At 39.8% G+C, this 13,786-nt stretch overlaps 1 protein-coding gene across 1 annotated transcript in view; it reads left to right on the plus strand.

Annotated features, from left to right (window-relative positions):
- The first annotated feature begins 278 nt into the window (after positions 1–278).
- LOC149949820 (uncharacterized) overlaps positions 279–13,786 on the plus strand; it is a 33,520-nt gene continuing 20,012 nt past the window's right edge. Inside the window, exon 1 of the mRNA XM_090169305.1 lies at positions 279–409. Within this exon, the coding sequence (XP_090025431.1) occupies positions 370–409 (40 nt within the window). The 5' untranslated portion in view covers positions 279–369. The remainder of the gene's footprint in view (positions 410–13,786) is intronic.

A 13,786-nucleotide genomic window follows, 5' to 3' on the forward strand; every position in this document is an offset into this window, starting at 1 on the left:
GTGTCGCACTTAGACTATTTAGTGATGTATTGTGTCGATCAAAAGGCTGCTCAGTGATTTAATGTCGGCATATGCGTTATTCATTTTATATCTTCTCTGCTTTAGGTTTTTAATGGAGCATAAAGAGAAGATAAATATTGCGTAAAAAAGAGCAGAAATATCGAAAGACGTCGACTGCAGGAGGCATCTTAAGCGGAAGTAGAGTGGCAGGATAAACAATTTCATTTACTGACTCTACGGAAATTAAGTTTAATTTTTGTGTTGAAGGTAGATTTTTTAAATCCAACTCAATATTTAACATGCATGGGACTCCTTAAATATTTCACTTTAGGAAACGGCTGAAACCAACTGTGAATTGAAATCCGAATCATGGAGAACACAACGCACGAAGAAGCTTTTCAAAACGAAGGTAGGTTTACAAATTCACTGGCGAACTGCATAGCTGAGCAGATTGGAGAAAACAGGGGTTTTGGGATAAATGGAGCATCCTACAAAATATTAGACCCCTAATCGAAGCAGTGCCGTCACGATTATTTGCTGGTCCTTTAGGGTATATTGCGGTATAACTGTCGCATAGAAAATGTTGTAGTTATACGGAATTTTAATGAATATTGATTCTGAAAAATGATCGATAAGAGATCCCTCAAAAGGGTCTACGGAAATCAATCATAAAACCTATATTACAAGCCCAAACTTTATATAAGAACTAAAAACCTATATTACAAACTCCGAAAATGTTATTTGAGTAGTATATCTTCCGTATTCATGAACTCATATTCTAGTGAAAAAACGTCATTTTCGATCGAAGCAATTTTATTTGTACATTACGACAATCCCCCACACTGTAAACCCAAATGGAAAACAAATAAAAAGTGGTTTCACCCTTTTAAGGTTAACTAATGCACTTTTTTCAGAAGGTGCAAAAAATTGCCCGTTTGCCCTAAAGAAAAGGTTCAATGATTAAAAGAATCGATGGGCTCCAAAATATAAATCCCGATAAAATGCACCCCAGTTACGACTAATGGCCCTTAACAACACGTCGCAACTGTTTGGGCCCGATTGACGATGTTCAGAATGAAAATCGTCCTTTGGAACGTTGCTGGGGCACATAAAAATGCATGATAATGACTATGGCCCGGAACTGTTCTACATAATAAATAGGCCCGTAGATGATATCTAAGGCCCTTAGCTAAGATTAATCAAATCTTGGGTTCCTATTTATGCAAAAAAAAATAAACGTGTTAAGCTGAATTGACTAAAAAAGTCAAGGATCCCTTTTCTGAAATGGTTTGCTTAACTCACCTCTAACCCTTTTTCCGGATAATATCTTATGTTAAGACACCAGCTAGTGTTTCATATTTATCATTAACCTGTCAAAAGCATGCACGAGGAGCCTATAACGAACGAACTACACAGTCGCCAATACGTTAAACCATGTTTTCATTTCCATTGGCTGGTTTAGTTCGTTTCGTTAGTTAAGACACTAGCAACTTTCGCAAATTAATCATCAACTTGTCAATTGAGTGCACGAAGAGACTTCAATGAGCCAACTACACGAACGACTTTACAGAACTCCCCGTTTCCATTTTCACTGGCTGATTTCGTTCGTTGCTTTAGTTAAGACAACAGCAAGTGTCGCAAATTATCGTTTACTTGTTGAATGCTTGCTCGAGGAGACTAAAATAAGCTAATTACACGAGCGTCTATACCTAACTCCCTGATTCCATTTTCATTGACTAGTTTCGATCGTTGCTTTAGTTAAGACACCAGCAAGTGTCACATTATTTTAATTAACTTGTCGAATGCATGCACGAAGATACTAAAACAAGCTTAAGACACAAGCGTCTTTACCTAACTCTTTGTTTACATTTCCTTTGGCTGGTTTCGTTCGTTGCTTTAGTTTAAACAACAGCAAGTGTCGCAAATTATCATTTACTTGTTGAATGCATGCACGATGATACTAAAAAAAGCTAAAAACACGAGCGTCTATACCTAACTTTCTGATTTCCTTTTCATTGACTGGTTTCGATCGTTGCTTTAGTTAAGACACCAGCAAGTGTCACATTATTTTAATTAACTTGTCGAATGCATGCACGAAGATACTAAAACAAGCTTAAGACACAAGCGTCTTTACCTAACTCTTTGTTTACATTTCCTTTGGCTGGTTTCGTTCGTTGCTTTAGTTTAAACAACAGCAAGTGTCGCAAATTATCATTTACTTGTTGAATGCATACACGATGAGACTAAAATGTGCTAATTACACGATCGGCTATAATTAGCTCCCTGTTTCCATTTTCATAAAGAAATTTCATTCGTTGCTCATGTCATTAAACAAGCAAATTACACAAATGTTTCATTATCTTGTCGAATGCATGCACGACGAGGCTTAAGCAAGATTACTACATGAGTGTTTAAACCTAACTCCCTGTTGCTATTTTCATTGGCTGGGTTCGTTGTTTGCTTTAATAAAGATACCAGCAATTGTCGAAAATGTATCATTAACTTCTTAAATGCATGCACGAGGAGACTTAATCAATTAAACTACATGAGCGTCTATCCCTATTTGACTGTTTTGATTTTCATTGGCTGGCTTCGTTCGTTGCTCAAGTTATGACACCAGCAACTCTCACAAATTGATCATTAATTTGTCGAGGAGAATAAAAAGAGCTAACTACACGTTTCGTTTGTTGCTTAAGTTTAGACTTTAGAAAGTGTTACAAATTTATCATTAATTTTCAAATGGGTGTACTAGCAGAAGTTGATAAAATATTTCAAATAGATTGCTAGCTACAACCGATTTAGTAAACATTTTAGTTCAAAAGGTTTGAAGTTGGTTCTTAGGTGAACCCCTTTTAGATAATATTTTTGGCAGACTGTGCAATTAATTGCTACTCAGCAAGTACAAAAAATGCTAAATGGATATCCTAAATACCATTTCGTTTGATATTCCTGATATCTTGTAGGTATCCTTTCATTCATGTTTCCTATTTCTGCGATATTTATAAGATATCCAGATCCATTTGATATCAAAACACCGGATATTCAAAATAACACGGACCCGAACTAGAGATATTGCAAGTAGTCTTTTCAGTTAGAAATATATGAAACATAACATGTTTAGTAGTTTTCCATAGAACATTACTGTTCAATAGGTAGCTACTATCATTCACAGCGTAACTTCGTAAGCTTTAATTTTGATCTACCACATTTCTACGATAAACGAATCAAAGCCTATGGGGAATTGACAATATTACGTAGATAATACGTCACCCATGCTTTTTCCAATTGGAAAAAAAAGTATATTATAATGGCGGAAATAATTAAAGATATGTCGTGAGGCCGCGTTGACCAAGACGTTAAAAATAGTAAATAGCTGAAGTTGAAAGCGTAAGGTAGAAGTCAGAAATCGGCGGTTCACAAACCCGCCGGGCGTCGAAAGGGGAGAGAACATTTCTCAAGACAAAAGGGAAATCGGCGGTCTACCCGTATCTACTCCAGTTTGATATTTCGACCTTCGGCTGACAATCACGTGCCAGTTTTGTCTTCGTGTCGGTCATGTGATAAACAAACATCTGTTTTCTCGTGAGAGTGGAGCCCGAGGGAACGAAAGACGTTGTTTGCTGCCACAAATAAAACTGTGTTAGCGCGAGTAACGGAAATAAATGGTCAAAAACAATTAGCAGAAGTAGAAATAAAAGAGGTTTTAATTGAAGCAATACGAAAAGAACCTGTGATATGGGACAGTAAATCATTCTTCATCTACACAGATAAATTGTTATTAAACAATCCCAGTTATTGCAAGGCATAAAAACGTGTATTTACCAATGTGTCGAAATATCCTTATGTTTTCCAATTTTGCCAAATAGGATGAACCCACCAACGCCGAAAGCCTCTTTCCATCATTCGTGTTATTATCTTTTTCTTTTCTAAAAGAAGTAGCTTTCTTTTACGTAGTAATAGCGCAATTAAAAGATTACCGATGTTTTTTTTTGGTAAACAATTAAACATTTCGCTAGAGCTTCGTTCGTTAACTTAAGTCTTTGTGAACTGCTGACCTTGTGCAGAAGGAAAAAGAGAAAGGCTGAAGTTGGAAAAACCCGCCGAAAGCGGAATACTCTCCCCCCTTTTATTTTAGAATTATCCTCAACAAAACGTCTTTGTGAAAGCGGCTTGACGTTATTAAAAAAAATAATATAGGTTTACTCTAGTAGATTGTCTATTTAAACCTATGGATTGATTTGAAAATAGAGACAGTTTTTTTAATTCATTATATAAGGTTTTTCTTTAATTATGAGAATTCTCAAGATTTTGTTGCCAATTTCTTTATTATTCAATTGGATGTGCAAATCTGAAATTAAGTTTGATTCTAATTAAAATAACCCCGTAGAATTCGAATTAAAGGTTTATATAGTACGATAATATTTTAGATTACCAGTTTTAGCGTAGAAGTCAGTAATAGAGAAAAATAAATTATAACAATACTTGTAGCTTTGGATAACTAATACTTATAACGACTAAGCACTGGAAACCAACCTCGTGGTTCTGCTCCAGACTTTAAAACTTTTGAAGGTGTTTAATGCAGCATAACCTATATTCTTTAGGGATAAGCGGCAAGAAGAGGCCAAAAGGAAAGTTGGTTTCCTGTTAGCCTTGTACACTTTGACTGGTTGCTCCAGTTTCAAAGTTCTGAACGTTTACACTTTGTTCCATTTTTTATGTGATGGAATCTTTCTTATAATTTATTTTTAGGAATAATTTGCTAAATATTATTCACGTTAATTAGCGTCCTTTATATATTAAAATACTTTCTTGCATCGGGAGTTTTCCGTTTCTAATGCTAAATTTTCTCCTGTGATATCTTTGTGGAATGGTTTCTACTAATAAGAAAGGCGTTAGTATTATGGCACTTTTTATTAATAATAGGCTGTACGCTAGAAATAAACAGAACACATCATGGCTTTCGTTATTCTTTGAACTGACGATATTGTATCACAAATTCATTTCTACGTCAGTAAAACTCAAATACAAGGAAGTGTATCGAAACCTACTGAACACAGAATGATAGCGCAAACTTCCTTTAAGTAAAATTATATTTATCGTTCTGAATTAATTTATGAATGTCATAATTATCACCTACAATTATTAACTTGTTCCTCTTTGAATTAAGTAATATAACAATTAAAGGGAGAAATTGAGATCAAATATAAATACAAAACCAGAGAAATTTTACGAGAAATAGCTAACAACAGTTTTAAATTTCTAAAATTCCGTCCGCTTCTTGTCCCACGGCTACCAGACAAAGAGCAACTAGGATCAGAGGTGGGGTTTCCAGTAAACCGATTCACAGTTGAAGATTAGAAAAATAAATGTCTTTTGTTTTTACGAAAGAGTTCCATGAATAATAGATAATTTAAATTGCTTAGAAAATGTGAGCGAGACAACAGTTGAGCTAGAATTAAATAGGTTTAATGCGAGTGACCCTGAGAGATAGATAGACTTAATCTGAACAGAGGCAAATATGTCAGGTCTACATAAGCTGAGAAAATGGCCATCACCGCGCGGAACAGAGGAAACTTAGGTTCGTTCACCCACTTTGCTCGTGGAACCATCAGACAAACGTCCTGGTACAATGAATGGGTGAACCGGAATTTTTTAGCTGATGGGCACGCAATCCTTTAATTAGGATAGACCACAGTGAAGGTCCAATTTATTACCTGCAATTGCTACTAACATTACTAGGAGGTTTCTACTGACCTTTCATAGAGGCCCAAAACGGGTTAGAGTGTGCAATAACTGGTGGCTTTACCGGGGAGTCGGGGTCCGGCTCTTGTAACCCATAAGGGCGGTGGCACACTAGGAGATGTTAGCTCTGATCAAATGGTCCTATCTCCACCTCCGACTTCGGTCAGGTTTGGGCTGGATACTGAGCTTCGGCTCAGGCTAACGGAGAGGGTCCGTGCAAACTGGCCGCCTCGGCGGATTGGGTAGCCTGCTGTGGGGCGGCGGTCCTGTTTCCCGGCCTTTTGGGGTCACACCGGGATCTCCGGTGCCAGCTGTGCTGGGTTACTTGGACTGCTGTGTGCTCGTCGTTCCCCTTTAGGAGCTCTCTCCAAAGGGTTTGACTCTTTACCTTCATAGGTAGGGTGTCGGCTGGAGTTGCTACAGCATCCACTCTTAATCCCACTGCTGTGTGCGAAGTGGGAATTGGTCGCCCCGTTGCTGCACCTTCTGCTGGGTTGAGTGGCTTGCGTCAAAGGTGCGACCATCAGTAGTAGGGTTCTGCTACCCAAGTTGGCTTTGTCACCTGTCCGGGCTGAGGGGACGTTGGCGTAGGGCACTATGATGATAGGCCTCCGCTGGTATGGTCTTTGTTACTAGGTACAGCGGGCTATAAATTCTGACACACTGACCTTTCATAGAGGCCCAAAACGGGTTAGAGTGTGCAATAACTGGTGGCTTTACCGGGGAGTCGGGGTCCAGCTCTTGTAACCCATAAGGGCGGTGGTGCACTGGGAGATGTTAGCTCTGATCAAATGGTCCTATCTCCACCTCCGACTTCGGTCAGGTTTCGGCTGGATACTTGGCTTCGGCTCAGGCTAACGGAGAGGGTCCGTGCAAACTGGCCGCCTCGGCGGTTTGGGTAGCCTGCTGTGGGGCGGCGAACCTCCGTATGAGGGCACGGCGGTCCTGTTTCCCGGCCTTTTGGGTCCACACCGGGATCTCCGGTGCCAGCTGTGCCGGGTTACTTGGAGTGCTGTGTGCTCGTCGTTCCCCTTTAGGAGCTCTCTCCAAAGGGCTTGACTCTTTGCCTACGTAGGTAGGGTGTCGGCTGGAGTTGCTACAGCATCCGCTCTCTATCCCACTGCTGTGTGCGAAGTGGGAATTGGTCCACCCGTTGCTGCACCTTCTGCAGGGTTGAGTGGCTTGCGTCCAAGGTGCGACCATCAGTAGTAGGGTTCTGCTACCCATGCTGGATTTGTCACCTGTCCGGGCTAGGGGGACGTTGGCGTAGGGCACTATGATGATAGGCCTCCGGTGGTATGGTCTTTGTTACTAGGTACACCGGGCTATAAATTCTGACACACTGACCTTTCATAGACGACGGACCCATGTAGACGCGCTACGTCATTTAATATTGAGCATTTGAAACTAAATCTGTTGCGATTCTAGTAAGACTGAACTTACATTGAAAACCGACCTTAACTATGAAGCTACATAATAAATAAAACGCGTGCCAGTCAATAAAATTAAAGATAAATATAAAAATACAAAACTCAGAACGTATATCATGCTCTAAACATTTTACTAGTGTAATTAAAATTGTACCCACAAACTATTTTGTCATAAACGAAATAAGTAGTTCACAACTTCGTGTCTAGACCGAGTACGGTATTTTAAAATATAGGTACTTTTGCCCACAGAACGCCCTCTTGCGATAATGTGTACAGTTGGACACTTACAAGAATATTTTTGGTTTCTAATTCAACTTTGTTTTACCAAAAAATCAACCTCTAAGCTTCTTGCACTCAAAAACTGCATTGCGTGTAGCAACCATTTCGACCTTGAACGGCCTCTAGCGGCTAGCTTCCCAACCAGATACTCTTTAGATAACTTTTGCTGTTCTTCCACCTCGAAACCACTTCAAACCTTTACTCTCACAATTTTTATGAAATCCTGTTAGCTATCAATTTAGGATGTTCCAAATTATTTTTTCAGTTAAAAAGTATTATATTGTTAATATTGGAAAATAGTTTATTTATGTATGAAAGTGATATCCAAGTTACAACTTGATGTTTAAAGATATAAAGACCTGTTACAAATTCGTCTATATTTTATTTATTTTATGGCATAGAAGCTATAAAATTGTTTAAAACCCTTGTTCATATCCTCCTTGTCCAAAATATCGACCGAACTTTTATTTTTGTCGTAGCAAAATCTCCGTGGGTGATCAACGACCTTTCTAATAATAATTGACCCCGCCACCTACCCCATGTGGCCTAGCTGAGGTCTCGTATGTTACAATATGGTTGTGGGGACGCTGAGATTAAGTTTATTTCAACTTCCCCAAAGCTTTTTGGGAGAGCTATTTTTATTTTTATTTTTTTTTTGTTCTTTTTAAATCCGGAGTGACCGACTGAAAAACCTCTCCGAATTTATCTTTTATTTTTTTTCGACTGACTTATTTTTATTTTAAAATTGCTTAAATAATTATAACAAACTGATTTATTTTAAATCAAAACTTTAAATCTTTTATTTTTAATCTCATTTGGAGACCAACCTAACTTCTTCATCCGAGTCTATTTTTCCAACTACTCCAATACAATACAAATTTTTCCATGAGTACCCCTTTTGGGGTTTTCCTAACTAAAATGACCGGATATTGGCCGGGACTCCCTTCTTGGGGTTTTATCCATGACGTAGGTCGGCAGCAAGTCGCCACCGTACCTCGCCTGTCATTCAAACACTGACCCACCTGCATTTTTGGTAGGGTCGAGGAAATTCCCAATTCGTTACAATATAAGCATACAAAAATTCAAAAATAAATCAATACACTAAAATACAAGCAAAATTATTAGAAATTACAAATTATTACATATTACAAATTAGAAATTATTCAACTAAAGATTATAAAGAAAATTATTATACACCAAATTTTAAACAAAATTTTTACAAACAAGTTGGTCCAAGACCATGATTAATTTTCATTTTCGCGGAAATATTCTACACACCCCCAAAATAATATGAAACATTATTTTTCTGGATTTTCCGCTAATGGTTTTGTTATTTCTAGGTGGTATAAGAGTCTAATGGGACGTCTGATATCGTTACCGTTTGGCATACGTACTCTACAGGACCTTATTTTGCCGTCCCGACCCTTCCTTGTTTCTATAATTCTACCTAATTTCCACATGTTTCTGGGCACCCTTTCTTCGTGGACGATTACAATGTCATCAACGTTTATTTCGGTTTCTCCTTTCTTAACTAAAGCGTGATGAGCTGAACGCAGCTCAAGAAGGTATTCTTCTTTCCACCTCTTCCATAATCTCCCTACTACGGCGTTTCTATGGCGTTCACGTTCTTGGAACTCACGTTGTGAGTTTGGAATATCAGCTTGTTTCGCGCGTTGCGGTGGCAATGAAAGTATTCGTTTTCCGATAATCATGTGCGCGGGTGTTAACGGTTGGGGTTCATTCGCGTCGCTAAATTCGTAAGTCAGAGGACGTGAATTAATTGTCGCTTCCGCCTCTAGTAATGTTGTCTCCATCTCCTGATACGCTAGCCCGGCTCTACCTAAAGTTTTTCTTAATATGGCTTTCACGGTGCGAACTATTCTTTCCCACCAGCCACCTGCCCAGGGGGCTCTGTCGGTGATGAAACGCCATCTTATGTTTTGTTGACCGTAAAATTGTCTCGCCTCTTCGTTACTAATCTGGCTCCAAATTTGTTGGAGGTCGCGGTCTGCTCTTTTGAAAGTTTGCGCGTTGTCTGACCATATTACGTGCGGCACTCCTCTGCGCGCGATAAATCTTCTAAGGGCTAATAAAAATTGATAAGTGTTCATCAACGGTACTAGTTCAAAATGTACCGCTCTGGTAACTGCGCAGGTGATTAGCAAGATGTATGATTTTTCTAATTCGGCTCCGATCCTGACGTACAGAGGGCCAGCGAAGTCCAAACCTATTATTTCGAAAGGCTCCGCGCGATCTACTCGGTCTTTAGGCAAGGAAGCCATTGGCGCTTCTCCCGGCTTGGCTCTAAATCGTCTGCATATCATGCAATTCTGGATAACTTTTTTCGCTACTTGACGTCCCGCTATAACCCAGTATCTCCCTCGGGCTTGTGTCAGGGTGCTTTGCGCTCCCATATGATACACTTGACTGTGGCTTCGATACATAATTAATTCTGTTAAGCGCTGTTTATTGTTCAATATGATGGGGTGTTTTTCTTCTTCCGTTAAATCTGCTTGATCTAACCGACCCCCTACTCTCAAAATTCCATCTTCTAACTTCGGTCTAAGCGTCGCTATTTTTGAATCTCTTCTAACGTTTTCGTCGCCTTTCTTTAGCGCTGTTATTTCTCGGTGATAGTCTTTATTTTGGGTGCATTTAATCCACTCTACTTCCGTTTTACAAAGTTCGTTCACCGTTAGCGCTCCCTTTTCTACCATACGCTTTCTACAGAGCTCAGTGAATCGTTTTACATACGCCGTAATTCGGAGAATTTTGTCGATTGAATTATGACGCTTCAAATCTATTATTTTATCTAAGCCTTCTTCAGCTATCTTGGTCTCGCATTGGACAGCTAATATGGTTTTTCTCGACTCCGCCTTTAATTCAGCTTCGCTAATTTGGTTCGGGCTGTAGCTATTTTTCGGCCATTTCGCACTATCGTCTTTAAGCCAACTCGGACCCTTCCAATAAAGATTGTTGTTTACTAAATCCTTCGCTTTGGCTCCTCGACTTGGGATATCCGCTGGGTTTTCGATTCCGGCGCAGTGTTGCCAGTTTTCTGGGTCTACTAACTCCTGAATCTCTTTAGCGCGGTTTTGCACAAAGGGGGCCCATGGTTTCGTCGGTGTTTTTGCCCAATGTAGGGCAATCATAGAGTCTGTCCACATTAATGTAGGAATTTCTAAATTCTTTAGCGTTTCCTTTACGGTTTTAATTAAACGTGCTCCTAGTAAACAAGCCATTAGTTCTAACCGAGGCAAGGATAATGTTTTTAGCGGGGCTACCCTAGCCTTTGATGTGACGAATGAAACCCCTATTTGGTTTGTGTCCGTGACGTACCTCAAATAAATTACTGTCGCGTAGGCTTTGCTGCTGCTGTCGCAAAATGCGTGTAATTCTTGATACATGATAGTTCCGTTCTCTTCAAAATAACATCTATTCAAATTAATTTTTCTAATTTCGGGCATTTCTTCGCGCCAATTCTCAAAAAGAGTCTTTACTTGTACTGGGAGTTCTTGATCCCATTTTTGGTTATTTTTTGATTTATCGTTTTCGTTTTCTCTCCATAACAACTGGAATATCATTTTCGCTCGAATGACGTAAGGCGCTAGTATGCCGATTGGGTCGTAAATTCTGGCTACCGCGCTTAAAAGATGACGCTTCGTTGGTCGAGACTCTTTTATAAGTATTTCTTCTAGTTTGGATAGATCGAATTTGAAGACGTCGCTGTTTGGGTTCCATAATAATCCTAATATTTTCTGACTCTTGTCTAATTCGTCCCCGCCTAGCTTAACTACTTCGCCCTTTGGCTTAGCGTTATTTTCTTCGCCCCACAACTTTCGCAATTCTACCGAATTAGTTTTCCATTTACGCAAGTTCATGCGCGCGCCTTCCATAATTTTTGAAACGTCATTTGACAATTGATAGGCTTTTTCTACGGTATCTTCTCCGCTTAGATAATCATCTACATATAAAGACTCGTCTAATGACTTAACCGCCTTAGCGTCGGTTTCTTGGTACTTTTTAATATGCAATTTAATAGTCGCTCCCAGTAAAAATGGTGAGCTTGTCACGCCAAATGGAACTCTGCACATTCGTAAGACTTGATAACTATTTTCTAGGATTTGCCCATTCTCTTCCTTGACCCATAGGAACCTAACTACGTCCCTCTCTTCTTCGGCTAGAGAGATCTGCAAGAAGGCCTTCTCTATATCGGCCGTTATAGCAACTCGGTGGCGCCGGAAGCTCAAGAGCAGCCTGAGGATTTCTTGGTTTAAATTGGGCCCGCTTGAAAGGCAATCGTTTAGCGATCTCTCATTTTTAACGTGGGATGAGGCGTCTAAGACGACTCTAAGCTTGGTCGTGTCTCTATCTACCTTGATTACTGCTTGGTGCGGGATGTAGTATGTACCACTTGTTTTGGATTCGGGATTTTCTACTACTTCAACTATGCCATTTTTTAACTGATCTTCAATTACGTCTTTATACATTTGAAATAGGGTTGGCTTTCGGTGAAAGTCTTCTACCAGTTTGTGCATTCGTTTTCTCGCTACGGTAAAGTTGTTATCTAATTCTTCTTTGGAAACCACCCAGGGGAACTTCACCTCGTATCTCCCCCTTTCGTATCTAGTATCTTGATTAAATTTCGCTAATATGGCATCTCCCGATAAGTTCTTTTCAGTTTTTTCTACGATTCCCATGGCCTCAATTTCCCAAAAAGATTTTAGGGTGTTATTTACTTCTGCCGTCGTTACTCCTACTTTCGCTACAGTTACGCGTGTGGCGTTGACCCCTACGTACCCTGCTCCGCTGCTAATAGGACCTTGAATTGCCCATCCCAATTTTGTGTGAATTGCTACGAGCGACGATTTTATTGTTTCCAATTTTCTATAGGCGATGTCGTAGTAAAAGTCGGCCCCAATTAAAACGCTAATACTGGAAACTGTCGGAGTGGTTTCGCCCGGTTCATCCGCCAATTGCAACCCTCTCGCTATCGCAAACTCCTCTACTTCTTGACAATTTACTAGAGTGACGGCCTGGCATAAATATGGCACTTCAATCGCCGTTATTTTAATTCTTTCACCTGGGACCTTTACATTTTCTACTGTCAGCTCAACTATGTTTCTTCGGACCGTCTTTGGGTCTTCGTTTCCGAAATTTGCTATAGCTACGTCTTGTTTTCCTATCACCGGCAATCTTAATCTCCTCGCAATTTCCGTTTTTATAAATGACGCCTGACTTCCATTGTCTAATAGACACCGTACGACCTCTCCTCTTCCGTGGTCATTTGGACCCTTCACTAAAGCTTTAGCCGTGCCTAACAGTACCGTCTTCATACATTCTATTACTCCCGTTGTAACCTGTTTTACCCCTGTTTCTTCGTTTGGGGTTAGCTGTTGTTTCCGATCTGGGGCTCCCTCTTGGCGGTTGCCGCCGTATTTTTCTCTATTCGCAACATTTTGCGGGCATAGCGCTGCATTGTGCCAACCGTGACAAATTTTACACTTTCTAAACTGACTAGTACAATTTCTACCGTCGTGACCTGGGCGCGTACAAAGAAAGCATCTTCCCGAATTTCTAAAAATTCTCGTTTTTTCTTCCAATGCATAATTTAAGCACCCGTTGGTAGTGTGGTTCGAGGATTTACAAAATATGCAAAAAATATTGCGCACCCCTCTTACGCCTGTAGTCAGCGCTGCGGCGCTCGAAAAGGGTACCCTACTACGCGATTCGTTTCGATGTCTGTCTGACTGATAACTTGGCTGATAATTTTGCTTTTCGGTTCGAGAAGTTGTCGGGCCCCCCGTTTTAATCAACTGACAGGCTTCCCTGCCTTCCACTTCTTTCTTTAGAAATTTTAACAGAACGTCCACATTAAACTCTTCACCAACCTTTCTTTCCATCGTGTATTTTAGCCTGATATCATCGGGTAAACAACCTACTAAAACTGGACATAATGTGACGCCACTCATGGCGGTATTTACCCCTAACGCTCTAATACTCCTCAAATTAGTTTCGCAAGTATCGTAAAATTTTCTAAGGGCCGATGTATCTCTAGAACTATCTAACGGTTGTAACTTATTTAACCTCTTCATAATAGTTTGAATAACAATAGTTTTATCCCCATATCTTTCTTTTAACAATTTTATAGCAATTTCATAATTTTCTTCGGATACGTCTAGGCCTTCTAAGGCGGTTTTTGCCTCCCCCTCTAAGTATGACAACAGATAATAATATTTTTCTACCTTTGACAATCCTACTCGATTTGCTATTGTTGCTTGAAATTGTCCCCAAAAACCTGGAAATTTCGTTGGGTCCCCGGAGAATTTTTGAAG

Source organism: Leiobunum rupestre, chromosome 3, assembly GCF_980474605.1.
Source record: "Leiobunum rupestre chromosome 3, qqLeiRupe1.1.hap1, whole genome shotgun sequence".
NCBI classification, from domain to species: Eukaryota; Metazoa; Arthropoda; class Arachnida; order Opiliones; family Sclerosomatidae; genus Leiobunum; species Leiobunum rupestre.